Here is a 27,117-nt window from a genome sequence, read left to right on the forward strand (position 1 = left end):
CCAATATGTGGGAAAGGAATTGGGTGTGACCTTTTCTGATCCAGAATTACATTTTCCGCTCTCCAGATCACATGGATTTTCACGCTGTGTAACGCTTCAAGAGAACTCTTTTAAATTATTAACACATTGGTACAAAACCCTGGTTTTTCTCCACACAATTAATCCCGAGATCCCAGATACCTGCTGGAGATGTCGATCTGGCAGAGGCACCTTATCTCACCTTTGGTGGCATTGCCCTCTTATCAAAGATTATTGGGAAGCTATCGAAAACAGCATAAATGAAGTGTGTTCTAGTAAGCTCCCATTGACTCCTCAGTTGGTTCTTCTGTGGTGCCCAACCTCCTCTTTTACACCACGGAAACACAATCTACCCACATTATTACTATCTGCAGATAAATTGTTCATTCCAACATTCTGGTGGAACTCAAGGCCTCCAACCCTACAAGACTGGGCCAATAAGGTCAATCAAATACTTTGACTAGAGGAGAAGCTCACTGGGAAGCTATGACCAGAACATCCTTCCTCAAAATCTGGGATCTCTGGATGCAATCCAAATACTTGGACACATCCCACCTGACTCCTACACAGCCTTGAATTTTATTTTATTAAGGGTACATTCACACGACTGTGTGTAATCCTTTCCGTTTTGCGGTCCACAAATAACGGAACCGTGTGTCCGCATCTTGGGGACGAATGACTTCCGTATGTCTTCCATTTTTTTACGGTCTGCAAAAAACGGAAGGGGAAAAAAAAAAGAGACAAAAAAAGACCTTCAATAATACGGAATCGGATCCGCAAAAACGGATGACATACGGAAACCATTCCGTATGTCATCCGCAATTTGCGGATCCGTTGACTTGAATGGGGCTGCGGACCGATCTGTGCGGACAATAGTAGTACAAGCTTCATATTTCTGCGGACTAGAAATGCGGAAACACTGATGCGGACAACATACCGAACGTTGTCCACATATTTTATTCACCCATAGGAATGAATGGATCCGCATGTATTCCACAAAATGCAGAACGGATGCGGTTAAAATTATACGGTCGTGTGAATGTACCCTTATAGTTTACTAATTGCACCCTACGAAGAACTAGTGCAACCCATACCGTTTAACCCCCACCTCCCAAACCTTTTTTCACTTTTTTTTTTTTTTACTCTTTTGCTTTTTACCGCTCTAATTATTCAGTTTTTTTTTTTTGTTTTTTTTATTTGTTGATGCACATCTCACTAGCGCTGTAGAGGTAGACATCCAAATGCTGTCAGTTGAAGACTAGTCTGTTTGCATTAGAACAATTTGTCATGGATCATATTTAAACCTCTAAATGATTGTGCTGTTTAGGGTCCATTTACACGTCCATATGTATTTTGCGGACCGCACATCTCCGGCACTCTCATAGAAAATGCGGACAAGAATAGGACATGTTCTATTTTTTTGCGGAACGGAAGTGCGGATGCGGACAGCACATTCCAGCCCCATTGAAAATGAATGGGTCCACACCTGTTCCGCAAAATTGCGGAACGGATGCGGACCCATTTTGCGGACGTGTGAATGGACCCTTTTTGTGAGAAATTGACTTTCTTTATATTCTATGACCTGCAGAATATCATTGAATAATAAAAAGAGATTTAACACAAAAGTTTAGAGAAGGTCACATCACCTGTGAAGGTTAGAGTGCATTTGAGGTTCATCCTGAAATTTCACCCACAAGCCAAATATCCGTAACATTTTGCGAGTAGTGTATATAGCAAGTTATCTGATGTGAGCTGGGGGAAGTGAATTTCCCACTACTAAGGCCACTTTCACATGGTCACTATTTGGTCCGTATGTTGCATCAGCTTTTGTAAGCCAAAACCAGGAGTGGAACCTGCAGAGAGAAAGTATAATGGAAAGATTTGTACCTCCACCAGGTTTTTCTGCCCCACTCTATATACTGATGAGGGCTTATTCACACGACTATATCTGTTTTTGTGGTCTGCAAATTGCGGATCCGCAAAACACGGACTCCGGCCGTGTGCATTCCACATTTTGCGGACCGCATAGTCTTTCTTCTGTGTAGAAATGTCTATTCTATGCAATTACGGACCAGAATAGGACATGCTCTGTGTTTTTTGCGGGGCCACGGAACAGAAGTATGGATGTGGACAGCACGCGGTATGCATCTTTTGTGGCCCCATTGAATTGAACAGATGCGGACTGAAATATACAGTCGTGTGAATGAGCCCTGAAAGATACTGATTAAATACGGCCTGTGCTCATTCCCCTCGGTATAGGCATAGCAGTTACTGAATAGATCTCTCTAGATTTGCATCTGTTTAATTTTTCTCAGAAGTTGCAGGACATTTTTTCCATCTTCGTTCCTTTCTATTACATTTTCCGGCATCAGGAAGTAGTCGGTGCTATTCTTGTCACTAAAAGAGGAATCCACACGTCTGCTCCCAGCATTGCTTGCAGTTTGGGGATGATTTTAACTCTGGTCTTGATATCTCCTGCATCCCTTAAGTATGCGCTGAATTAATGACAAGGGGCACGCTTTGTGATAAATTAAGTGCACCTTCCAGCAGTTTGTGTTCCTACAATGAAATCTATGTCAGCTGGCGTAGGGTACTGTTGTAAATGATGACAGATCTGCTGGAGCCGGTGCCCCCCCCCCACCACCACCATGGGGATGATAAATGGGTTACATGGGTTGCAGTATTACTCCAATGTTGTACCTGCCCATGGCATAACTATAATAGACAACATTCAGACAGGGTGAATTTGTTGTATATTTATGGGTCTGATTCTGCACTGAAAATCTGCCGCTAATTAATGTAGAAACATAGAAACATAGAAACATAGAATGTGTCGGCAGATAAGAACCATTTGGCCCATCTAGTCTGTCCAACATACTAAATACTATGGATAGCCCCTGGCCCTATCTTATATGAAGGATGGCCTTATGCCTATCCCATGCATGCTTAAACCCCTTCACTGTATTTGCAGCTACCACTTCTGCAGGAAGGCTATTCCATGCATCCACTACTCTCTCAGTAAAGTAATACTTCCTTATATTACTTTTAAACCTTTGCCCCTCTAATTTAAAACTGTGTCCTCTTGTGGTAGTTTTTCTTCTTTTAAATATGCTCTCTTCCTTTACCGAGTTGATTCCCTTTATGTATTTAAAAGTTTCTATCATATCCCCTCTGTCTCTTCTTTCTTCCAAGCTATACATATTAAGGTCCTTTAACCTTTCCTGGTAAGTTTTATCCTGCAATCCATGTACTAGTTTAGTAGCTCTTCTCTGAACTCTCTCTAGAGTATCTATATCCTTCTGGAGATATGGCCTCCAGTACTGCGCACAATACTCCAAGTGAGGTCTCACCAGTGTTCTGTACAGCGGCATAAGCACTTCACTCTTTCTACTGCTTATACCTCTCCCTATACATCCAAGCATTCTGCTGGCATTTCGTGCTGCTCTATTACATTGTCTTCCCACCTTTAAGTCTTCTGAAATAATTACTCCTAAATCCCTTTCCTCAGATACTGAGGTCAGGACTGTGTCAAATATTCTATATTCTGCCCTTGGGTTTTTACGCCCCAGGTGCATTATCTTGCACTTATCCACATTAAATTTCAGTTTCCAGAGTTCTGACCATTCTTCTAGTTTTCCTAAATCCTTTTCCATTTGGCGTTTCCCTCCAGGAACATCAACCCTGTTACATATCTTTGTGTCATCAGCAAAAAGACAAACCTTACCAGCGAGGCCTTTTGCAATATCACTTATGAAGATATTAAACAAAATCGGTCCCAGTACAGATCCCTGTGGAACCCCACTGGTAACATTACCTTGTTTTGAATGTTCTCCATTGACTACAACCCTCTGTTGTCTGTCACTCAGCCACTGCCTAATCCACTCAACAATATGGGAGTCCATGCTCAATGACTGCAGTTTATTGATAAGTCTTCTATGTGGGACAGTGTCAAAAGCCTTACTAAAATCTAGATATGCGATGTCTACTGCACCTCCACCGTCTATTATTTTATTCACCCAGTCAAAAAAATCTATAAGATTTGTTTGACATGATCTCCCTGAAGTAAACCCATGTTGTTTTTCATCTTGCAATCCATGGGATTTTAGATGTTCCACAATCCTATCCTTTAATAGGGTTTCCATTAATTTGCCTACTATTGATGTCAGACTCACTGGTCTATAGTTGCTCGATTCCTCCCTACTACCTTTCTTGTGAATGGGCACGACATTTGCCAATTTCCAATCTTCCAGGACGACTCCTGTTACTAATGATTGGTTAAATAAATCTGTTAACGGTTTTGCCAGCTCACCACTAAGCTCTTTTAATAATTTTGGGTGTATCTCATCAGGCCCCTGTGACTTATCTGTCTTCACCTTAGACAGCAAACTTAGAACATCTTCCTCTGTAAAGATACATGCATCAAACGATTTAATAGTCATTCTTTCTAGTGGAGGTCCTTCTCCTTTTTCTTTTGTAAAAACTGAACAGAAGTATTCATTAAGGCAGTCGGCTAGCCCTTTATTCTCTTCTACATACCTTCCGTCCTTTGTTTTTAATTTAGTTATTCCTTGTTTTAATTTCCTTTTTTCATTTATATATCTGAAGAATGTCTTATCCCCTTTTTTCATAGACTGAGCTAGTTTTTCTTCTGCCTGCGCTTTAGAAGTTCTTATAACTTGCTTGGCCTCTCTCTGCCTAATCTTGTAGATTTCCTTATCTTCATTGCTCTGGGTTTTTTTATAATTACAAAATGCTAGCTTTTTATTTTTAATGATTTGGGCCACTTCTGCTGAGTACCACATTGGTCTCCTCCTTTTTTTGCTTTTACTGACGAGTCTAATGCAATTTTCTGTTGCCTTCAATAATGCACCTTTTAAGTAGTCCCATTTCTCCTGGACTCCATGTAATCCGTTCCAGTCTGATAAGGACTCATTTATGACTAATTTCATTTTTGAAAAGTCTGTTTTTCTAAAATCTAAAACTTTTGTTTTTGTGTGGTGGGACTCTTTCACAGTTCTTATATTAAACCACACTGACTGGTGATCACTAGATCCCAAGGTTTCGCCTACAATGACATCATATACCGAATCCCCGTTTGTGAATACCAAATCCAAAATGGCCTCCCTCCGGGTTGGCTCCTCAACCACTTGTTGTAGAGATAACCCCAGTAGGGAATTTAGAATATCTGTACTCCTGGTAGAACTTGCTATTTTGGTTTTCCAGTTTATATCTGGAAGATTGAAATCTCCCATAATGATAACTTCTCCTTTCATTGTCATTTTAGCTATTTCTTCAACTAGTAGATCATCTAGTTCTTTAACTTGACCAGGTGGTCTATATATCACACCTACACGAGTTACTGCATGGTTAGCAAACTGCAACGTAACCCAAACTGACTCTATGTTGGCCTCACCAACTTGTATTAGGTTAGATTTAATGCTATCTTTCACATACAGGGCCACTCCTCCTCCTTTCTTGCCTTCTCTGTCTCTTCTGTATAAAGAGTACCCTGGTATGGTTATGTCCCAGTCATTTCTTTCATTAAACCATGTCTCCGTAACAGCCACTAAATCTACATTCTCAGATGCCATTATTGACCCAAGTTCATTGATTTTTTTACCTAAACTGCGAGCATTTGTAGACAGGACTCTGAGCTTATCATTTCTTAACCTCTGTGCTTCTGACCTGTTCTGGCATTGTTTCGGGGGGCAATTGGACTCTTTTATTTTCACTCTTTTGCCCCCCCTTCCTAGTTTAAATACTCTTCCGCAAATTCTTGGAGTTGTTCACTAAGTACATTTGTTCCTTTGAGAGAAAGATGCAAACCATCTTTTTTGTACAGTTCCTTTCTATTCCAAGTAGAGCTATCATGAGAAACAAAGCCAAATCCTTGCTCTTGACACCATTTACCAAGCCATATGTTGAACTCCTTTATGCGCCTCTGCCTATCATTCTGAACATTATGCACAGGCAGAACTTCAGAAAATGAAATGGTAGATGCAAAATCCTGTACGTCATTACCAAGTGTGATAAAAGATTTTTTCACCTCTGACACTTCATTGCAAGCCAGATCATTTGTCCCTAGATGGACAAGAACATCCACGTCCCCTTCCTGCTTTGCTTGCTTAACAATATTAATAATACGTCTTCTATCTCTTCTAGCAGTAGCCCCAGGGAGACATCTCACAAAAGCATTTTCTTTAAGCTCCACACTTCTTATGATTGAATCACCCAGCAACAGCTGCATCCTTTGAGACTTCACTTTATCTTTTTTGTTGCATACATTAGACATAGGAGTCGATGGTTTCTCACCCTCTGTGCTTGAGTCCATATCCATGTTGTCCTTACATTCTGAGAGTGCTGCAAATGAATTATGGAGAACCACCGACTGTGGGACATGTCTTCTATCCACCACTCTAAGACTTCCAGAACCTACATTAACCCATCTGCCATTTCTGGGGGTCCTCTGTGGCAGTGGCATTGCAGCAGTCCTAGCTGGAGTTTGTGTAACAGATAATTTAAATATTTCAGCTTTCAAAAATGCAATTTCCTGCTGCAGTAAGGAGAACTGTCTACAGATCTGACAGCATCCGAATCTCCAAAGAGTGGAACATGAAATAAATGCACAACAATTCCTGCACTGAACCAAGTCTGCCATTTTAAAGAGGAGAAAAAAAATAAAAAAATAAATTTGTAACTTTAAATCAAACAAATCTTACCTTTTTTTTTTTTGTATTGTTTCCACCTTCCAGCCTACCTCCTGACGATCTCCTGCAATATCTCTTTACTAGTACTTAATGTAGTACTTGCAGCTAATGAATTAGGCCAGCTAATGAGTCTGTCTCTATATATACACACACTCCTTCCCAAACTCCTCCCCCAGCAACAAATGTAACACCTTAGTGAGCTAGGCTCATTAGCAAACGCACAATAGCAAACAGCTGACCGAATTCCTTACCTCTTAAGCAATGATCAGCAAAAACAACACAGATGAGCCAGTTGGAGACTCTAAGCCAATCTCTTGCAGTATCTCTTGAATCTCTTCAGTCTCCTGCAATATCTCTTTACTAGTACTTAATGTAGTACTTGAAGCTAGTACTTTCAGCTAATGAATTAGGCCAGCTAATGAGTCTGTCTCTATATATACACACACTCCTTCCCTACAATGCAAAGGACATTTTACAAGACCTTGTTCACACAGTGCATAGAAAAATTGGTGTAAGCTTAGCTAAGAATAAGTTTAGGGTACGTTCACACTAGCGTTTTTCTTTTCCGGCACTGAGTTCCGTCCTAGGGGGCTCTATACCGGAAAAGAACTGATCAGGCATATCCCCATGCATTCTGAATGGAGAGTAATCCGTTCAGGATGCATCAGGATGTCTTCAGTTCACTCCTTTTGACTGATCAGGCAAAAGATAAAACCGCAGCACGCTGCGGTTTTATCTCCGGCATTTTTTTCCCATAGGAATGTATTAGTGCCGGATCCGGCATTCAAAATACCGGAATGCCGGATCCGTCCTTCCAGCCTGTGCATGCGCAGACCGGTAAAAATGTGAAAAAAAAAATACAAGACGGATCCGTCTGTCTGCATGACAAGCGGAGAGACGGATCCGTTCTTGCAATGCATTTGTGAGACGGATCCGCATCCGGATCAGTCTCACAAATGCTTTCAGTCACATCCAAATCGGCGGATCCGACGGGCAGTTCCGACGACGGAACTGTTTGCCGGATCACACTGCCGCAAGTGTGAAAGTAGCCTTAAGGGGTTTTACTCTGATGACCTATCCTCTGGATCTGTCATCAGTATCTGATCGGTGGGGGTCTGACATCTTGGACCCCCTCCGATCAGTTTTTTGAGAAGGCATAATCACTCGCAGTAGTGCCGCGGCCTTCTCTCAGCTCACCAAGCACAGCTCCATATAATGTATAGTTGGTATCGCAGCCCAGCGCCATTCACTTCAATGGGACGAAGCTGTCCCTAGGTCACGTGACCGATGAACGTGATGTCACACTGCCTTGGATAAGGCTACTGCAAACGCTGCTGCCTTCACAAACAGCTGATCGGCAGGAGTCCCAGGTGTCGAACCCCCACCGATCAGATACTGGTGACCTGTCCATCACTGTTAGACTCTCGGAAAACCCCTTTAAAAGGTTTGTCTGGTTTTAGTTAAATAGGTGAATAGGCTGCAGTAAAGAAGTGAGCTGTACTTGCCTAGTGGATCCAGCGACACCCTGAGCGGGCGCACTGGATCCCCTAGGTAAGTACAGCCAGTCCCCCGGTGTTGTCTGTGCTCCCTTATATTTTCTAGCTAGGGGGGGTTGCAGTCATTGTGCTAGAATTATTCTGGTCGAGGAGGATACTGACTGTCTTTCTAGATCTTTGGATAGTTGTCAGCTTTTTTGTGTTCTTGTACTTGAATTTAACATCTTATTTTTTTCTCCAGGGAGTCAGTGTCTACATAGGAAAACATCGAAGATCACTAGTAAAGCTTACTTTCGACCCATCACTTAGTACTGAAGAAATCCGCCGTGCCTTGTACAGTAAACTGGACCGTGTCATTCAGACCATGTCGTTCACAGAAGAAGCTATGACTGCTGCGCTGTCGGACAGAATCTCCACTAATAGGTTTAATAAGGATGACTTTGAGAACAGCAGGAGAGCGTTTAAGTCCAGTCCAGGTACAGACCGACCAGAGATCTTCTGTTTCACCGCCTTGCACATATCTACTGGATATTTGACCTATACTAAACCTTCCCTTGTTCTCTTCCAGGTTATGAGATCACATTTACCTTACTCAACCCAGATCCAAAATCCCATGACCTGAACTGGAACATAAGCTCCGCCTCAGACCAGTATATCCAGCCATTCCTGGATAAGCTGCAGCCAGTCGCTAACTTCTCTGTTGATTCCCAAGTAAGTATCTTGTGCGTAAGGTTGGTCAGAGTCATAAAGGGGTTGTCTCATCAAGGCAACCCCTATCCGTATGCCATATGAGGGTGAAAGGATGGAAAAACCGTGACTTACTCATTGGGGGACTTGGCCTGTGCATGTATTACCATGCGAATGCTGCCCTTTACTACTTAGTTTCCCCTGCAGGGGCTGGAAATTTGCCGTGCCGCATGTAAAGGCCGAGGAACGGGGCAATTATTGTGAATCGTACCTGATAATTGTCCCATGTAAAGGTGTCGGAGATCACCTGAAAAAATGCCTGTTCATTAGTTGCATCTTTTATGTGGCACCTACAGTCATCATTTGCTGGCAGCCCACTATCCTGTGTTAAAGGGATTGTGTCCGCTAGTTTGAGCCTATAGAGCTGAGGACATGCTCTGCTAGATCGCCACTAGCACGTCCGCAATATACATTTTCCATAGCTGTCAAAAAAAGATTTTATCTATATGCAAATGAGACTAGTAAGGAGCCCAAGGGGCTGTTACCAACATTTCAGAAGCACAGCCATGCCCATTGTGAAGGAGCCCAGCACCACCCGCATCCTCTGAATCTCCTCCTTGCTCCCCCGACATCACAGAGTTGCTGTAATCTCACGCATGCGCTAGTATGCCGCATGCAAGTGCCAGCATGGTGTTCCTTCCTTGTGCTGGCATCAGCCTCAGGGAATGAACTGCGCACGCGCTAGCTGGCAATGGTGACATTACGGCGCTTCAACTATGTGACATGAGGGGAGCAAGGAGGAAATTCGGAGGATGCAGGCGGTGCTGGGCTCCTTCACAGTGGGAGTGGATGGGCTCCTGAAACTTTGGTAACAGCCCCTTGGGCTCCTTACTAGCCTCATCTGCATATATATATAAAATTGTGTTGTTTTTGGCTGAATAAAAGCACTCAGAGCTATGGCGAATGTATATTGTGGACGTGCTAGTGGTGATCTAGCAGCGCATGTCCTCAGCTTTATAGGCTTAAACTAGCTGACAGAATCTCTTTAACAGGAGCGTTGAATCTGTCAGGGCACAAACGATCATTGTGAATAGAGATGAGCGAATTTCCGCTTATGAAATTCGTTCACACTTCGTTTGGTGGTAAAAGGTGAATTGCGTTATGGATTCCGTTACCACGGACCATAACGTAATTCTATGACTGAATGCCTTTAGAGGCATTCCGTTATTCAATCCGTCATAATAGAAGTCTATGGCCTGCAAAATGGATCCGTCCCGTTTCCGTTATGCAGGGGAGTGTATGAAGTCAGACCTGCAGAGATCAGCTGATTGCAATGCCAGCTTTGATAAATGAAAAACAATACGTTGAGATGATCCCTTTTAATAACTAAAAATTGCATTAATGCTTGCACAACAGGGCGTTTCAACTTTGGTTGATTTCATTGCTTTGTAGATTGGCAGTTATAATTTTCATCAAAGGAAAATGTTTGCTTTTTCCTGTTTTTCTCAAATTGGTTTGCGAAGCCTATAATATTTTTTTACAAACTGCTAAAAATGTTGTAAAATAATAAAAGTACCGTATCCTTCAGACTGTGTGGACTGTAAGACGAACCTAGGATTTAGAGGAGGAAAACAATATTTAATCAGACCCACAAACTCCCTAACACCTCTGGTCACCCCCCCCCCCCCCCATCACACCTCTGTACCTTGCATGCTCTGGGCAGCGCTGCCACTTTGCAGATCCAGAACTCATCGCTCGATGGTCTTCTGGCCCACTCTGCATTGTAACGTCGCACAGCGTCAGGTAATAGTTTGCGCCTATGTGCACTACGTCCTGACACTGTACGTAGTCGGGACACAGGTCAGACCAGGGAGCGCTGAGTAGAGCTAGCGCAGCGCCTCCCTCACTGCTCCCTGCCCCTCTCACATGCTGATGACCACTTCCATAATAGAAGCAGTCATTAGCATTCGGACTATAAGACGCACTGCCATTTTCACCCACTTTTGAGGGGTGGGAAAGTGTGTCTTATAATCAGAAAAATACGGTAATACACCCCCTACCAATCTATTGCTGCTCCTGTGCCGACGCTGGTCTTTTTCGCAGTGAAGAAGTGTCGACACATCATATGACCGATGCGGGTACTGATTGGCTTCAGCAGTCATGTGTCGACATATGAAGTATTTGCTGGAGCATTGTAAACTAGGACCAGCAGGGTGCCAGGGAGATGTTGGCACAAGAACAGCGGGTTTGTCATTTTATACTATTGTGGCTAGACTACCCCTTTAAAATCCTAATCAGCGGTATGGGTCACGTGCAGTTATGTGGTCTCACTTACTAGAATTATTAGATTACAATCTCCGTGATAACATGCGTTTCTTTGCCTATGTTACAGATATTGTATTATGCGATCCTGGGCGTCAATCCTCGCTTTGAAAAGGAAACGTCAAGCTACACCCTTAATGCCCACAACCTGCCTCACGTCATTAACCCTGTAGAGGCAAGGCTTGGTAAGAACTCTTATTCTCAGTTTAGTAAATATTGGTTACATTAGGTAACATTGATGAACCTGCCCTAATACCGTATATTGTTAACATGGCGTTAGCTATGGCTTGGTTTCCACATTCGGATTCTTTTGATGTGCTTTTTGAAACTAAAAACCAGGTTTGGATTAAGAAAGTGGAGATTCACTCTTTCCTTTATACCCGTCTTCTGTTTATGATGCGTTCCTGGTTTTGGGTTCAAAAGCTGAAAAAAAAAAAAAACTTGAAGTAGAAACCCAGCCAAAGACCTTGATCACACCTCGGTGTTTTGATCAGTGATTTCCATCGGTGATTGTGATCCAAAACTAGAAGTGAAGCCTCCACAGACATGAGGTATAAGGGACAGATCTGCCCCTGTTCTGTGTTTAGAGCTGCACCTGGATTTGGCTCACAATCACTGATGGAAATCACTGACCAAACACTGACATAGGGCCTAATACATGGCTATTGAAAGTACTACCTTTAGCAAAGAATACAGTCAGTTGAAATCTCTTTTTTAAACCAGACAAGGGCTGCAAGTAGTGTTGAGCGAACTTGTGTTTTAAGTTTGGCGTCTAAAGTTCGGGTTATCGACGTTAGGGATCGACCGATATTGATTTTTTAGGGCCGATACCGATAATTTGTCAACTTTCAGGCCGATAGCCGATAATTTATACCGATATTCTGGGTATTTTTATTTTTGAGGAAAAAAAAAAAATTTCCTACACAAATCTGCTGAAAATTAATGTTTATTGTTAACGTGTATTATTATTATTTTATTTTTTTTGTAAATCTTTTTCATTTATACTTTAATATTTTTTTTTTTTTTTTACTAACTTTTAGCCCCCTTAGGGACTAGAACCCTTGTCCCATTCACCCTGATAGATCTCTATCAGAGTGAATAGAATCTCGCACTTTCCCTGCTGCCCTGTGCTCTGTGCACACAGCAGCATGGAGCTGACTATGGCACCCAGGGCTTCAATAGCGTCCTGGCTGCCATGGTAACCGATCGGAGCCCCAGGCTTACACTGCTGGGGCTCCGATCGGAGGAGCAGGGGAGAGGGGATCCTGTGGCCACTGCCACCAATGATTAGAACTGGGGGGGGGCGCACTGCGCCACCAATGTTTTCACTATTGGGATGGGGGTGGGGGGCGCACTGCGCCACCAATGACTAATACTAGGGGGCTTGGGGGGGGGGGCGCACTGCGCCACTAATGTTTTTACTATTGGGGTGGGGGGCGCACTGCTTGAGGGGGGGGGCGCACTGCGCCACCAATGAAGATACCTCTCTTTCACATACAGGAGGCGGGAGCTGGCTGCAGAATCACATAGCCGGCTCCCGACCTCTATGAGCGGTAGCTGCGATCCGCGGCACCTAAGAGGTTAACTACCGCGGACTGCAGCTGCCGTTCATAGAGGTCGGGAGCCGGCTATGTGATTCTGCAGCCAGCTCCCGCCTCCTGTATTTGAATTAATGAAAGACTCATCTTCATTGGTGGCGCAGCGGCCACAGCCCCTCCCCTCCTCTTGTGTTCCGTCCTGTCATTGGAGGCAGCGGCAGCAGCATCACAGGGGGAGGAGACACTGCTTCCTTCTCCCCTGTGCTGCGGAGGGAACACAGAACGCGCTGAGAGCAGCGCGTTCTGTGTTCCCAATACGTTATCGGTATATCGGCAAAATAGATACCGATAACGTTCAAAATCCTCAACATCGGCCGATAATATCGGCCAAACCGATAATCGGTCGATCCCTAATCGAAGTATCCCGTTATGGATTCTAAATTCCGTTCTGGTCCGTGGTAGCGGAATCCATAACGGGATACTTCGATAACCCGAACCCGAACTTTAGACGCCGAACTTAAAAAGTTCGCTCAACACTAGCTGCAAGCTTTTTAATGGATGTCAATTTGAGTTTGTGTCTCAGATGTCTACTGTTAAATATACTCGTTGTAAAGCTTTCAAATGTTCACTTTACCACTTTTTTTTGGGAATTCAAAGGTTCCAGTGCCGCCTCTCTATACCCTGTCCTGAATTTTTTGCTGTATGTCCCAGAGTATTTCCATTCTCCCCTGTACATCCATGATAAAGATGGAAAGAGAGTGACCTCTAATGCATTTCACAGCCCCCGCTGGGGGGGCATCATGGTAAGTCCATAGTTAAGGTCTACCCACCCACCTAGGGTTATTACACGCTGTGGCTATTGGTATCTGCGAGCAGGCAGGGTTTCGCCTGCATGTGGAAGCCGGACAGTGTAAACCAGGCCTGAAAATTAAATGTGAAACTGGCCCGCTGACATCAGCCTCAAGGCTCCAGAAATCTGAGATATTTGACATATCGGAGAGTTGGCGATTACCTTCGACTTGCTTTCCGTGACTGCAGGATTAAAACTTGTGAAATGTTCTGGTTTCAGCCCAGCAGATTTTTTCTCATAGAGAGGATTGCTTCTGTTGGCCTACTACCTTATTTTCCCTGGACAATGCCGATTATTTGTGAGCGGCCACTGATAGCTGCTTCTGTAAGGTGACGGGGGACAAGTAATGCATGTGATCAGTGCTGGAGCTATGAAAAGGCCTTACTATTAGAAACTGTTAATACTAATGGTGAGTGGTGGTCACTGCCACTATCAATGGGCATTGCCTGTGACTGGCAGCGTTAGCATTGGCACCCTTAAAGGGCTTCTGTCACCCCACTAAACTCTTTTTTGTGTACTTCTAATCCCTATCCTGCCATATTGCCATACATTATGTTATTAATAATTTTCGTTCAGTAGATTTAGCAAAAAACGTACATTTATGATATGCTAATTACCTTTCTACCAGCAAGTAGGGCGTCTACTTGCTGGTAGCAGCCGCAGAAAACCGCCCCCTCCTCCTGTTGATTGACTGGGCCAGCAGCATGCTCTCCATTGACGTCTATGGAAGTCCCATAGAAATGATTGGAGGGCCCACCGCGCAAGCGCTGCCACAGCTCCATTGACTTCTATGGCTATGCACTCATATGGCTTGGTTTGGGACACTTAATAATTTTTCTTGCCTTTTTTTAAATGTAAAAATCCATTGAGCTAAACATTAAGGTCTAAAATGCAGCCAGCATCCCGCATTAGGATGTTGGTTTTTAATAGGGCGGGGGCCCAAGTTGTATTTATAAAAAATGAGGATTTTCAAATTCACCTCAATCCCACACAGTATCTGGTGATCTCTCCTAAAACCAAGTTTCTCGCCCAGTTTCCTTGGGGGACACAGAAGACCTTGGGTATTGCTCATCTCCATAGGAGGCGTGACACTAAGTGAAGACTGTTAAGCCCCTCCTCCACAGCTATACCCTCAGCCTGGAGAGAGAGACTGCCAGTTTTTGCTTAGTGTCCAAGGAGGCAAGACACTCCCTGCTCTGCAGGGCTGCTTTCTCCTTGTTTAAATTTTAGATTTTTACTTTTTTCTTTTCTTTTTGTTCCAGATCATCAGGGACAACAGAGACGCACTAGACCTCTCTGTTTCTCCCGGGGTTGAGCTGCGCCAGTGCCGGTCACCCGCACTGCTGCCTCCCCCACAGAAGGCAAGGTGGATCAGGGCAGCCCAGCTCCCCTACATCCCGCCAGCGCAAGGGTCGCCCGCACGCCAAGTCCCTCTTCCAGCGTCCTGCCACTACGGTGCCAGTAGCTGAAGGGGCGACCCTGCTGGAACGGACCGAGGGTGAAGACGACTATGGTGAGAGATTGGCTTCTCCAGCCCTACGTCCCCGTCCCCCCCGGTCTCCTGCGTGCCTGACCCTATACTGGGCCTATGGACCCTTCTGTCCCTGCTAGACCTAGGCTGGCCCCTGGGCTGCCGCAGGGCGACATTCTGCTCCCTCTCTCCTGGCCTCCATAGGTCATTGGCACCCTTCTCCCTACAAGAAGAATGCCTGGGGAGCTGCAGAGGTCCGCAACTAGCTGCCCCTGACGGAGGGGTTATGCAGGCGTCCCACCCTCACAGGCACCCGGTCTCAGGGTCCCCCTCCCTCTTACCGGCTACTGCTTCAGGGCCAGAGCCTTGCTGCCCCTGACCCTCCTCTGCCCTCACGGGCACCGGCCCAAGGGCAAGGTGGTTGTGGCTGTTGGCCACATGGTGCGCTGTTATAAGCCAGGGCCCGCTCCATGGGTAAAATGGCTGCCGAGCGCAGGGTCCTCGCTTCCGGGCAGGGGGGTGGGCACCCGCGGCCTGCAATATGAGCGCTATGCTTCAACAGCCCCAGGCCGACCGTCGGAACATTCCGGTCGGCCGGGCACCGCAGGCTTTGCGCCCGCGATCCCGGCGCTCTATCCGGGTCCCCGGCTCTTCCGGCCCGCGGGGTGGGCACCCGCGGCCGGCATGTGCATGCGCCGCTTCGTTCCCCGGCCGGTACTTGAATACTGTGCGGCCCCGGTCAGCCGGGCGCCGCTAAAAATTTAGGCCCCGGCTTCACGGCCTACAGTTACTAGGCCGCAAAATTCCGGCCTCTGTTGGAGGGGGCTGGAACTTCTCCAGGCGGGAATTCTTCCCGCCGGGAGGTTCCCCCGCCCCCAGGGGATCGCAGCGCCGCCCTCCAGGCCGGATCCCTGTTAACCCTTTGGGTACAGGCCGGCTTCAGATGGCCTGTATGGGTGCCCCCAGGGGATCACAGCGCCGCTGTACAGGCCGGCTTCAGATGGGCCTGTATGGCTGCCCCCAGGGGATCTCAGCGCCGCCCTCCTGGCCGGATCCCTGTTTAACCCTTTGGGTACAGGCCGGCTTCAGATGGGCCTGTATGGCTGCCAACCACCCCCCCCCGTGCCCCTGTAGGTGGCTCCCCTTTCTGTTATATATATATATATATATAAGAAAAGAAAAAAAAAGAAAAAATTATTTTATATATATATATATATATATATATATATATATATATATATATATATATATATAAATAACTTGTGGGCTGCGCAGGACGCTGCAGCCTCATGTCAGTACATGCCCCCCTTCCCTAGGCGGCATGTCGCGCTCCCCGGCTGCGGCGCTGCCAGGGTCATTTTACCCTCCTAGCCCTCTCTCACGATACGGCGCTGGTCAAGTGCATGCGGCCCTTTCTGTAGGCAGCATTCGTCACCCTCTTCAGTTATGGTGCTGCCATGTGCGGGACCCCCCTCCTGGGCGGGATACTGTACTCTCCCTGGCTGCGGGTTGGCCTTGTGCATGATCCCCCTTTCATTGGCGGACTACTGCAGTTTCACCGGATACGGTGCTGGCCATGTGCACGACCTCCTTCCATAGGCGGAACGCTACACTCTCACTAGATTCGTTGCGATCTGTGCATGACCCCCTTTCTTAGGCGGAATACTGCACTCTCACCAGATACGGTGCTGGCCATGTGCACGATCCCTTTCCATTGGTGGAACGCTGCACTCTCACTGGATTCGTTGCCGATCATGTGCGTGACCCCCTTCCATAGGCGGAACGCTGCACTCTCTGAATTTGCTGACGCCCATAGGCATGACTCCCTTCCATGGACGGCATTCGGCACTCTCACTGGATTCACTGCCAGCCATGTGCATGACCACTTTCCATAGGTGGTATGATGCACTCTCATTGGATTTTCCCTGTGGCGGCATACATACACTCCCTCGGTCGGTGATGTTCTCTCGCCGGTACGTTGTTGGCCATGTGCATGAACCCCATACATGGCGGGGTGCTTGCACTCTCACTGGATCCGCTGCCGGCCATATGCATGACCCCTCTTCCGTGGGCGGTGTACGCACTCTCACTGGATTCGCTGCCGGCCATGGGCACGCCTCCTTCAGGTGACATGCACACATTCTCACCGACTGATCGCACTCTCCCTGGATGCGATGCTGACCGTGTGCATGACCCCCCCCCCTTTTTCTGGGCGGCATACTACACTCTCACCGGATACGTTGCTGGCCTTGAGCATGGCCCTCTAACATGGGTGGAACGCTTGCGCTCCCATTGGATACCGTGCTGGCCTTGTGCGTGACCACCCCTCATTCCATGGGCGGAATTTTGCACGCTCACGAGATTCAAGGCTGTCCTTGTATGTGCCGTATTGGACTTGCACATGTTCCCCTTCATTGGGAGTAGTTACACTCTCACGAAGTTTCGGTGTTGGGTGAGTTGTTGCACACTCACTTAATGCTAGGATAGCCCTGTGCATGTCCCCCTTTCACTAGGTGGACCTCCTGCATTCCTGCTGGATACTGTGTGGCTATGTGCATGGCGCCCTTCGGGGCGAAGTATGGTATGCCCTACTTCTCTGACGTAGGTACGGCCTTGGGCATTCCCCCCTTTTTTGGGGCGGGCTTTTGCACCCTTGCCGACTGCAATTTGCCAGGTACATTTCCCCCCTTTCGGGGCGGTCAGTTTTGCGTTCCATCGCATACCATACTAGTCTTGTGCATAACTCCTTTTCAGTTTGCACTTTGCACTTCCGTAGATACTGTGGCACTCTGGCTGGCCTTCTTCGCTGAGTGATATTTTTGCAGTGAGCGGACGTTCTTGTGCGTTGTTTGGGCCGTGTATACCTTCTCGTCCCGTAGGTGGGTTGGCCTTCTCACTGCTTACGGGGCTACTCGTACGTATCCCTCCTTTCCTCCTGCGACATATTTTTTTCTCTTGGGAGACGGTGTTTGCAGCAAGCCTTGCACTATTCTCTAAAGAGATCATTCTGTCCACCTGTGTAAGCCTAAGGTGTTGTCCAACAAACAATAAATGAATGCCTTATATATAAGTAGACGGCCGCTACCTGCTCGCTACTGCTCCGAGCTGGGCGGTGCTCATTCATTTCGTTGGCCCTTCCGCCGGGGAGTGTTCGTGGTTCCTAGACACGTACCCATTCGTCTTCCCGCAGCATTGTTTCCCTGCGCTAGTGGTCACATGGTCGAGAGTGCTGTCTGCAGCGCCCTTCGCATTCTATGTTGGCTCTGGCGGGACTACGGTCCCCTCGCCTACTACTATTTCCTCCTACCAGGTTCGGGCCGCTCTTCTTGGGAAGGTCACCCAACTTCTCTTGGGTGCTCGCTTACCCAGGTCCGGAGGACCTCCACCTTGAGTTCTTCAGGATATTCGCCTTCTGCGAAGCGGTGAACCGGGCGTCTCAGTGTAGCGGGTTTCTGCTTTTGAGCTGTCCTATGGCTTCTCTATGCCCACTCCTCCTTTCTTTTGGAGGGTGTTATCCCGGCCTCTGTCTCGACTGCCTTTTCTCGCCGGTCCTGTTTGGCTCCCACTCGGTACGGATCTCTCCGATGTGGCTTCTGTTCCGGCCACGCTTCAGAGGATGTTCCTTCTCTGCCCTCCCCTCTGGGAAGAGCATGGTTGTTCAGGTGGATGGTTCTGGTGTCTTGTCCACACTGACTGTACTAGCTGTGTACCTATCTAACGGGTCTACCGCGTTCTGTCCTCCCGCTGGGTGCAGATTGCGTTTTTTCCATTCTAGGCAATGTTTCTGCTATGGACTTACCTTCTCGGTAACTTGGGAGGACTACCATTTAGTCCGTCTTCCTGTGGTGGCTACATCGGCTTGGGCTTTAGCCTGTCTTGTCCTGGCATCGGGCGGTTGCTGGGCGGACCCTTCGGTTCCTGTCCGTCTGCTCCCCCACTCCGGGTGGATACGGGACAACATTGTTCGGGGCCGACGGGACCAGTTCTACCAACCGTTCTGCCCGTGTTACTGATCATTGGGTTTTCGCCCGCTTGCCCAGGCGACTCTAGTGGGCTCGCTAGTGTTCGCTTCTAGCCGAGTTTTCGTCCAGGATCTGTGGTAGGACTTAGGGCTTTACCTGGGGTTCTGTGGGAAGCTGGGCGTTCCCCCACTCTGCCTTTCTCTCTCCATGGTTCTGTCTTTCTCCAGTCCGGCCTGGACCTGGGGCTGGGACTCCGTTGCTTGAGGTATCAAGTGTCGTTCCTGTCCTTCCTCTTTCAGCATTCACCGACCCTCTGGGCCTGTCAGGAACTTCTTCCATGGAGCGGCTCTTGGGTTCCTTTGTACTGCCCTCCGTTACCGTCCTGGGAACTACATACTGGGCTCTTGGCGCTCCAATTTTTCCTTGGAGCCGTTACAGAAGTCCTCTCTACTCCTTCTGTCCTGTACGGTTAAGTTTCTGTAGCCATCGTGTCTTTGACGGGTGCCTGAGTGGCGGCCCTTCTTGTTCCGAGCCTTCTGTCTTCCCCCAGTACAGGGCTGTTCTCCATTCCGTCTCTTCCTTCCTTCTGAAGGTGGTGTTTGTCCTTCATTTCATTGAGGCAGTCGTCCTCCCCTTCCCACCCCCGGGAACGGACACTTCACCGATTTGGACGTTGTTTGGGCCTTGCAGTTTTTTTACTTGGAGATCTCCGACTCTTGTCGACGTTCGGTCTCTTGTGTTCCCAGGAGGTCCGCGCAAAGGGTTGACGGCCTCCAGGGTGGCTTTCCTCCGCTTTCTCAGAGTGGCTCTTGCTGTGGTTGTCGCACCAAGGGCAGGGTTCTGCTTTTGGTGTCACCATTCATTTTGCCAGAGCTGTCGGTTTTTCCTGGGCCGGAGGCATTAGGCTTCGGCCATGCATTTGTAAGGTGGTCACTGGTCTTCCTTGCACACCTTACCGAGTTCTACAGGGTGCATACTCGGCCTTCGGCGTATGCTGCCTTGGGCCGCCTGGTCTGCAGGCGGCGGTTTTTTGTTGCCTTCGGGTGCTTCGCCTTGGTGCTGTGGTCCCTCCCCCTTTGGACTGCTTTTGAACGTCCCAAGGTCTTCTGTGTCCCCCAAGGAAACTGGGCGAGAAAACGAGATTTTTGTATAACTTACCAGTAAAATCTCTTTCTCGCTCTTTCCTTGGGGGACACAGCACCCACCCATTCTTTGTTCTTCTCTGACTGTTTCCGAGTTTGTTTTACCCTTTGGGTAGTTGGCTTGTTGGTTCCACTTTTTGGACTTTGCCTTTTCTCACTACTTGGACACGCAACTGGCAGTCTCTCTCTCCAGGCTGAGGGTATAGCTGTGGAGGAGGGGCTTAACAGTCTTCACTTAGTGTCACGCCTCCTAGGGAGATGAGCTATACCCAAGGTCTTCTGTGTCCCCCAAGGAAAGAGCGAGAAAGAGATTTTACTGGTAAGTTATACAAAAATCTCGTTTTTGCTAAAAATTTTAATAAGTGATATGGTTTTCTTTCTGTGCCAGACTTCGGTTTAAACTGGGAGAATTTACAGTATAATGTAGGAAACCTCATCGGATTTTTTAAAGTGTAACTATTGTTTGAAATCTTTTTTCCTGTAAATCAGTAGTAAAAGCAGTACAAATCTTATTACAGGAAAGTGCTTCTTTCTCCACATATCAGATGCCTTATCTCTTAGCTCCTCCTGGCATTTCTCACTCACAATTTACTGGTAAAATTCCTTGAGAGAGATGAAGATGACTTATCCGCTCTCTGAGAGATTAGGTTACATAATCTAGAAAGTCCATAGAGAGGAGTAGGGAGGAACTGTATAAAGAGAGAGAAGCAGCTACACACACAGACCCTGCTGAAGACTGTACTAAGATCTCGGTCTCGCCCGTATGTCCTCCATGCTGCAGCTTTTGAGGGTGTCCTATACAGAGATAGGGAGAGCAAGATGTCACCTCCTCTCTGTGCTGTGCATGGGAGTCATCATTGCAGCTAGTCTACACCTACCCGCTCAGGGAAAACGTACACGCGACAGCAGAGTCTGAGAAGTTACCTGGAACGACATGTACGCTTCAAAGTTATCCCTTATCCAAGGTGATAGTCCTATTCTCGGAACCCTATGGATCATGAGAAAGGGACCCCATACTCCTCGGAGCCCCCTCAAATGAACAGAGTGGCAGGTCGAGCATGTGCCCTGCCGCTCTATTCATCTCTGTGTCCGGAGACAGCCGAATACAGCACTTGGCCATTTCCAGAACTCCCATAGAGATGAATGCATCGGTAATTCACATGCACGACCTGCCGCTCCGTTATTTTGAGCGGGCTCCGAGGGATACAGAGTAACTATTCTCGCGATCTGATCTAATAGTTATCCCCTATCCTGTGGACTTTAAAAAAAACTCTATAAAGGGAACCTGTCACCTAGAAAATGCAAATTGCCTGTAGCATGATTATAAAGGGGTCTGTGTCTTTTCTGTGCAATGCGGAAAAAGTCTGGAAAAATACTTTTATTCAACTGGCCGCGCTATGTAAATGATAGTCTTGAAGTCAAGGGGGCAGCGGCTTTCTCGCCTGAAGTCAAGCGCTCCCCGCCCCCTTTCCCTCCCTTTAGCGTTTGATTAATAGGATTTCCTTTACTACTGGATGCTTGAATGTAGTCTTGCGCTTGCGCTGTGTCCCTGCAATGCCAGCGCCTGCACACTGTTCTACTCCGCTGTGAGGTAGTTTTCATAAGCTCATTTCTCAAGAGCCTGCGCATGCACAAGACTACATTCAGGCAACCGACAGTGAAGGAATTGGACATCCTATTAATCCAGCACTAAGGGGGGAGAAACGGGGCGGGGCGCGCTTGACTACAGGCGAGAAAGCCGCTGCCCCCTTGACTTCAAGACTATCATTTACATAGCGCGGCCAGTTGAATAAAAGTCTTTTTTTCCAGACTTTTTCAGCATTGCACAGAAAAGACACAGACACCTTTTATAATCATGCTACAGGCTGCAATGAGGTACTGCTGGCGGTTTAATATGCATTTTCTAGGTGACAGGTTCCCTTTAAGTTAACTCTTTGTTTAATAAAATAAAGTGAATTTCTGATGTCCTAATATATTTAATGTTGTGAATGGTTCCAGCCCCCCAACCACTATTACACACCTCTGAAACCCAGTCAGAGGGTCCGTTGCAGTGTGTAACAGTGTGTATATGGTGCCCAGTTCCCAGACCGATTGCTTATGTAGCACCAGTGTATACTGCAGTCCATCTCACACACACTATGGAGCCAGGTAAGCTGTCTGTGGAAGGAAACTGGAGAACCCTGTGTAAATCCACGAGAACGTAGAAACTAGGGATTGACCGATATAGATTTTTTTAGAGCCTATACCGATACTCTGTGAACTTTCAGGCCGATAGCCGATAATTTATACCGATATTTTAAATCTCATAATATATATTATATTAGTTGGTAGTCACTGAGGTGGTGGAAATTTGCATTTGGCACTAGTATATTATAAATGTAAATTATAAATTAATAAAGCCCTTAGTTCGTAGTCAATTTATCATTTACATTTATAATCTACTAGTGCCAAATGCCAATTTCCACCCCCCCCCTCCTCACTGACTTTATTAACCCCTATCAGACTTCAGATCAGACCTTTGTTAACCCCTATCAGACCTCAGATGAATAAAATAAAAAAAAATCCTCACCACTCCTGCGCCGCGGCTCCTCTTCATCTTCGGGTCCGTCGTCTCACTCCCCTGTCTCCTCCAGCCCGCGCTGCACTGTCATCTGAAGGCGTGCAGCGCCAGGTCATAGTGCGTGCACTACGTCCTGACGCTGTACGAGGTCTGGACAGTGCAGCGCGGGCCCCACCAAAGAAGACCAGGGAGGGTGAGTATCGGAAGCGCTTGCTGCGTTTCTTCCCTGCTCCTGACACCCGATGTATACTAGTGCGCGCTTCCATAATGGAAGCTCTTACTAGTATTCGCTTTATACGCATTATCGGTATATCGGCAAGGTTAGATGCAGATACAAAAGGTAGTACAAAATCAGATACAAAAGGCAGTACAAAATCCTATATATCGGTACTTCTGATAATCGGTCGATCACTAGATATCGATACTTCCGATAACCGGTCAATCCTTAGTAGAAACTCTATGCAGATGTGACACTGGCAATCACTGAGCCACCATGCTGGGCGTACAATATCTGTACTGCACCTCTATGTGTAAGGCCTCATGCACACGACCGTTGTTTTATTCCGTGTCCGTTGTGCCGTTTTTCGTTATTTTTTGCGGACCCATTTTCCGTGATCCGTAGTCAAAAAAATATAACCTGTCCTATTATTTTCGCGGACCCACTCAAGTCAATGGGACCGCTAAAAAACGCGGAGGCACACAAGATTGTCACCCGCGTCCGTTTTTTTCCTATAATTTGCATGGCAAACTTTACTTTTACTTTCCTTTATGTCTGGTGTTCCTCCAAAAATAAAGGAAGACACGCGGAAACAAAAACGGATCACGGAATAACGGAACCCCATTTTGCGGAACGGAACACAACAACGGTCGTGTGCATGATGCCTAAGATGCATCTTTGGTCTCCTGAATTTACAAATTTTGGGTTGACGGAGTCTCCACCAGGAGAAAGCTTACAAGGGCGCTGGGTCTGAAACCTTTTGTGCTGACCCGGATGTTTCACTGTATAATTCCTCTTCTCAAATCTCTCATTTCTTTCTAGGTGTATAATGTGGATTATGGAAATCCAGATGATTCGGAATTTCCTGTTCATGTTGATATTGATATGGTGAAAGTGATGGAGGTTTTCCTGACACAGCTGCGGTAAGCTGCACCTTTATATGATTATACATTGTATTTATCTTCACTTCTTAACCCTTAGAGGACCCTGAGATTTTCCATTTTTGCGTTTTCGTTTTTTCACTCCCCGCCTTCCCATAGTCCTAACTTTTTTATTTTTCCATTAACATATCACATAGCCTTATGAGGGCTTATTTTTTGCGGGACAAGTTACTTTCTAATGGCGCCATTTACGGTTGCATACCATATACTGGGAAGCGGAAAAAAAATTCCAAATGGGGTAGAATTGAGAAAAAAACACAGTTTTTATTGAAATTTTTTTTTTTTTTTACACCGTACATTATGCGGTAAAATTGACCTGTTATCTTCATTCTTCAGGTCAGTACGGTTACAACGATACCACACTTGTATAATTTTTCTTGCGTTTTAATACTGAAAATAAAACTTAAAACCTTTGAGAAAAAACAAACAAACATTGTAGCACCATATTCTGACCACTATAACTTTTTTGTAAGTTATGTGTACGGGGCTGTGCATTTTTTGCCGGGCGATCTGTACTTTTCAGTGATACCAATTTGTGTGTGCGACTTTTTATAAAAAAATTTTTTGGGGAGTTGAAGTGACAAAAAATGGCGAATTGGCTGTTTTTATTTTTTTCCCGTTATAAAGGTGTACATAGCCTTTAAAGAGGACCTTTCACTAGAATAAAAAATGTAAACTAAGCATACAGACATATACAGCGGCGCCCAGGGATCTCCCTGCACTTACTATTATCCCTGGGCGCCGCTCTGTTCTCCCGGTATAGACTCCGGTAGCTTCATATGTTCGGCTCAACTGGGAGGAGCCTGCCGGCGTCTCCTTCTCCCAGGCTGTAGCGCTGGCCAATCGCATCGCTCAGCTCATAGCCTGAGATTTTATTTTTTCTCTCAGGCTATAGGCTGAGCGCTGCGATTGGCCAGCGCTACAGCCTGGGAGAAGGAGACGCCGGCAGGCTCCTCCCAGTTGAGCCGAACATATGAAGATACCGAAGCCTATACCGGGAGAACGGAGCGGCACCCAGGGATAATAGTAAGTGCAGGGAGATCCCTGGGCGCCGCTCTCCACGTCTGTATACTTAGTTTACATTTTTTATTCTAGTGAAAGGTCCTCTTTAAGAAAAAAATCTGTAAAAAGCATATTTTATCTTTCCATTGTGTGATATATTTTCATGCTTCTCCCAGGTTGCTGTTAGGCATATCAAAGGTTTGTGTGTCTGACAGCTATCAAATAGAAAATCCAGGGAATGAAGGACTGACTGACTGGGAACTGGATAAACTCCTGTGGACGAGAGCCGTGGAAAACATTGCTACAGTCACCACCACATTGACCTCTTTGGCTCAGCTTCTGGACCAGATTGGAAACATAGTGATCAATGATAACGTGGCTTCAGAAGTGAGTCCCTCCATTTTTTTTAGGTTCACAGATAAAAGATCAGTTTTGTCTTTGAGGTTTATGATGCCCTATCAAGGGCAGCATAAAGTGAGGACAGAGATCTTCATTATAGCGGTGTGTCACTTATTAGTTTTCTTGCAATAATTCCCCTAAAATCACACGTTATTATTTGCAGTGCTTCCCAAATATGGAATCTGTGTATTCTTGGTGGCAGGCTTCTCCTTCAGCTGATTGATGGCTTTCTCCCTATTACTGTGCTTAGGAAGAAAGCTGTCAATCAGCGTCAGGTAGACTGGGGAAGCAGTCAGCTCATAAATATCAAGAGTTCTAGATCGAGTGCATGTTATTGAGACGACTTCTAAGTTTACTTTTCTTGCCCTTAAAGGGCATGGGTCCCCAGGTTTATGATTCCTTTTAACTTCAGTTAAAGGGCATCTGTCAGCAGGTTTGTACCTATGACACTGGCTGACCTGTTACATGTGCGCTTTGCCGCTGAAGACATCTGTGTTGGTCCCATGTTCACATGTGTCCGCATTACTGTTTTAATATATGCAAATTAGCCTCTAGGAGTATCGGAAGCGTTGCCATTCCACCTAGAGGCTCCGCTCTCTTTGCAACTGCTGCACCCTCACCACTTTGTCATGGTCAGGTGTGGTTATGTTTTTACTGCCTGGCCCTGTCAGTCAAAGTGGAGAGGGGTGGCAGTTGCAGTGAAACAGAGCCTCTAGGAGTAACGGCAACGCCCCCGTTGCTCTTAGAGGTTCATTTGCATATATAGGTAAAACATCATTTTTTCTCAGAACTGCGAGCACATATGAACCTGGGACCAACACAGATGTCTTCAGCTGCCAAGTGCACATGTAACAGGTCAGCCAGTGTCATAGGTACAAACCTGTTGACAGATGCCCTTTAAAGTCTTATAGCCTATTCCCATCCAGAGCTGCATTTACAGTTCTGCCAGTTCTTACCTGAATTTGCACAGATGAGATACTTTAATTCTCTGCAATATACTGTCTGCCATTAATGGATTTTTATTTAATTTAGATTACTATAACGCCCATGTCTATACCTCCAGGAATGCCACTTGGCAGGACGTACTCTCTACAGACACTGAACCAGTGGGTTTGGTTGGGATATACGAGCTCAGTAAATGAACTGTTGATGAGATTGGGCCATTAGACATATTAGACATTCTGTAATTCAGGAGAAGCTCAATATATGTAATTAAGTAATTTCATAAGTATTCATCATTAGGTTAGATCTTGCCTAAGCGTAGAGGGTGTTCAAAGGCAAACCTTTAATAATACTAAATTGTCCTTCCTGACTGTAGTTGGGAAGGTAGGGTAGTTATTAACCTGTTAATTTGGTGTTCTTTCCTTTACAGCTGCTTTCACGTGTCATTTTTAGTGGGGTTTTGTTGTAGGAATGCCAGCTCCAGATACCAGCTGCAGGCCTATGGGAAATATGAAATGCCACACACACAAAGACACACAAATGTTGTTGTTTTTTTTTGTTTTGTTTGTTTGTTTTTTTGCTTCCGGCATTTTTATGCTTCTTAAAGCATGCTGTAGCTTTTGGCGATTTTTTTTTCAAGCACTTTGACATCACCTTCTCTAAAGGGGAAAACGCCTTAGGCCTCATGCACACGACCGTTGTGTGCATCCGTGGCCGTTGTGGCGTTTTTTTTCGCGGACCCATTGACTTTCAATGGGTCCGTGGAAAAATCGGAAAATGCACCGTTTTGCAGCCGCATCCGTGATCCGTGTTTCCTGTCCGTCAAAAAAAATGACCTGTCCTATTTTTTTGACGGACAACGG

The 27,117-nt window shown here is 46.2% G+C and overlaps 1 protein-coding gene across 1 annotated transcript in view; it reads left to right on the top strand.

Moving 5' to 3' along the window:
• PIGS (phosphatidylinositol glycan anchor biosynthesis class S) overlaps positions 1 to 27,117 on the top strand; it is an 83,835-nt gene that overhangs the window by 42,179 nt on the left and 14,539 nt on the right. The window contains exons 6-11 of the mRNA XM_040423454.1: positions 8,463 to 8,697; positions 8,790 to 8,932; positions 11,301 to 11,415; positions 13,426 to 13,571; positions 23,793 to 23,893; positions 25,090 to 25,300. Coding sequence (XP_040279388.1) covers positions 8,463 to 8,697; positions 8,790 to 8,932; positions 11,301 to 11,415; positions 13,426 to 13,571; positions 23,793 to 23,893; positions 25,090 to 25,300 — 951 coding nt within the window. The remainder of the gene's footprint in view (positions 1 to 8,462; positions 8,698 to 8,789; positions 8,933 to 11,300; positions 11,416 to 13,425; positions 13,572 to 23,792; positions 23,894 to 25,089; positions 25,301 to 27,117) is intronic.

This window comes from Bufo bufo, chromosome 3 (assembly GCF_905171765.1).
Source record: "Bufo bufo chromosome 3, aBufBuf1.1, whole genome shotgun sequence".
NCBI classification, from domain to species: Eukaryota; Metazoa; Chordata; class Amphibia; order Anura; family Bufonidae; genus Bufo; species Bufo bufo.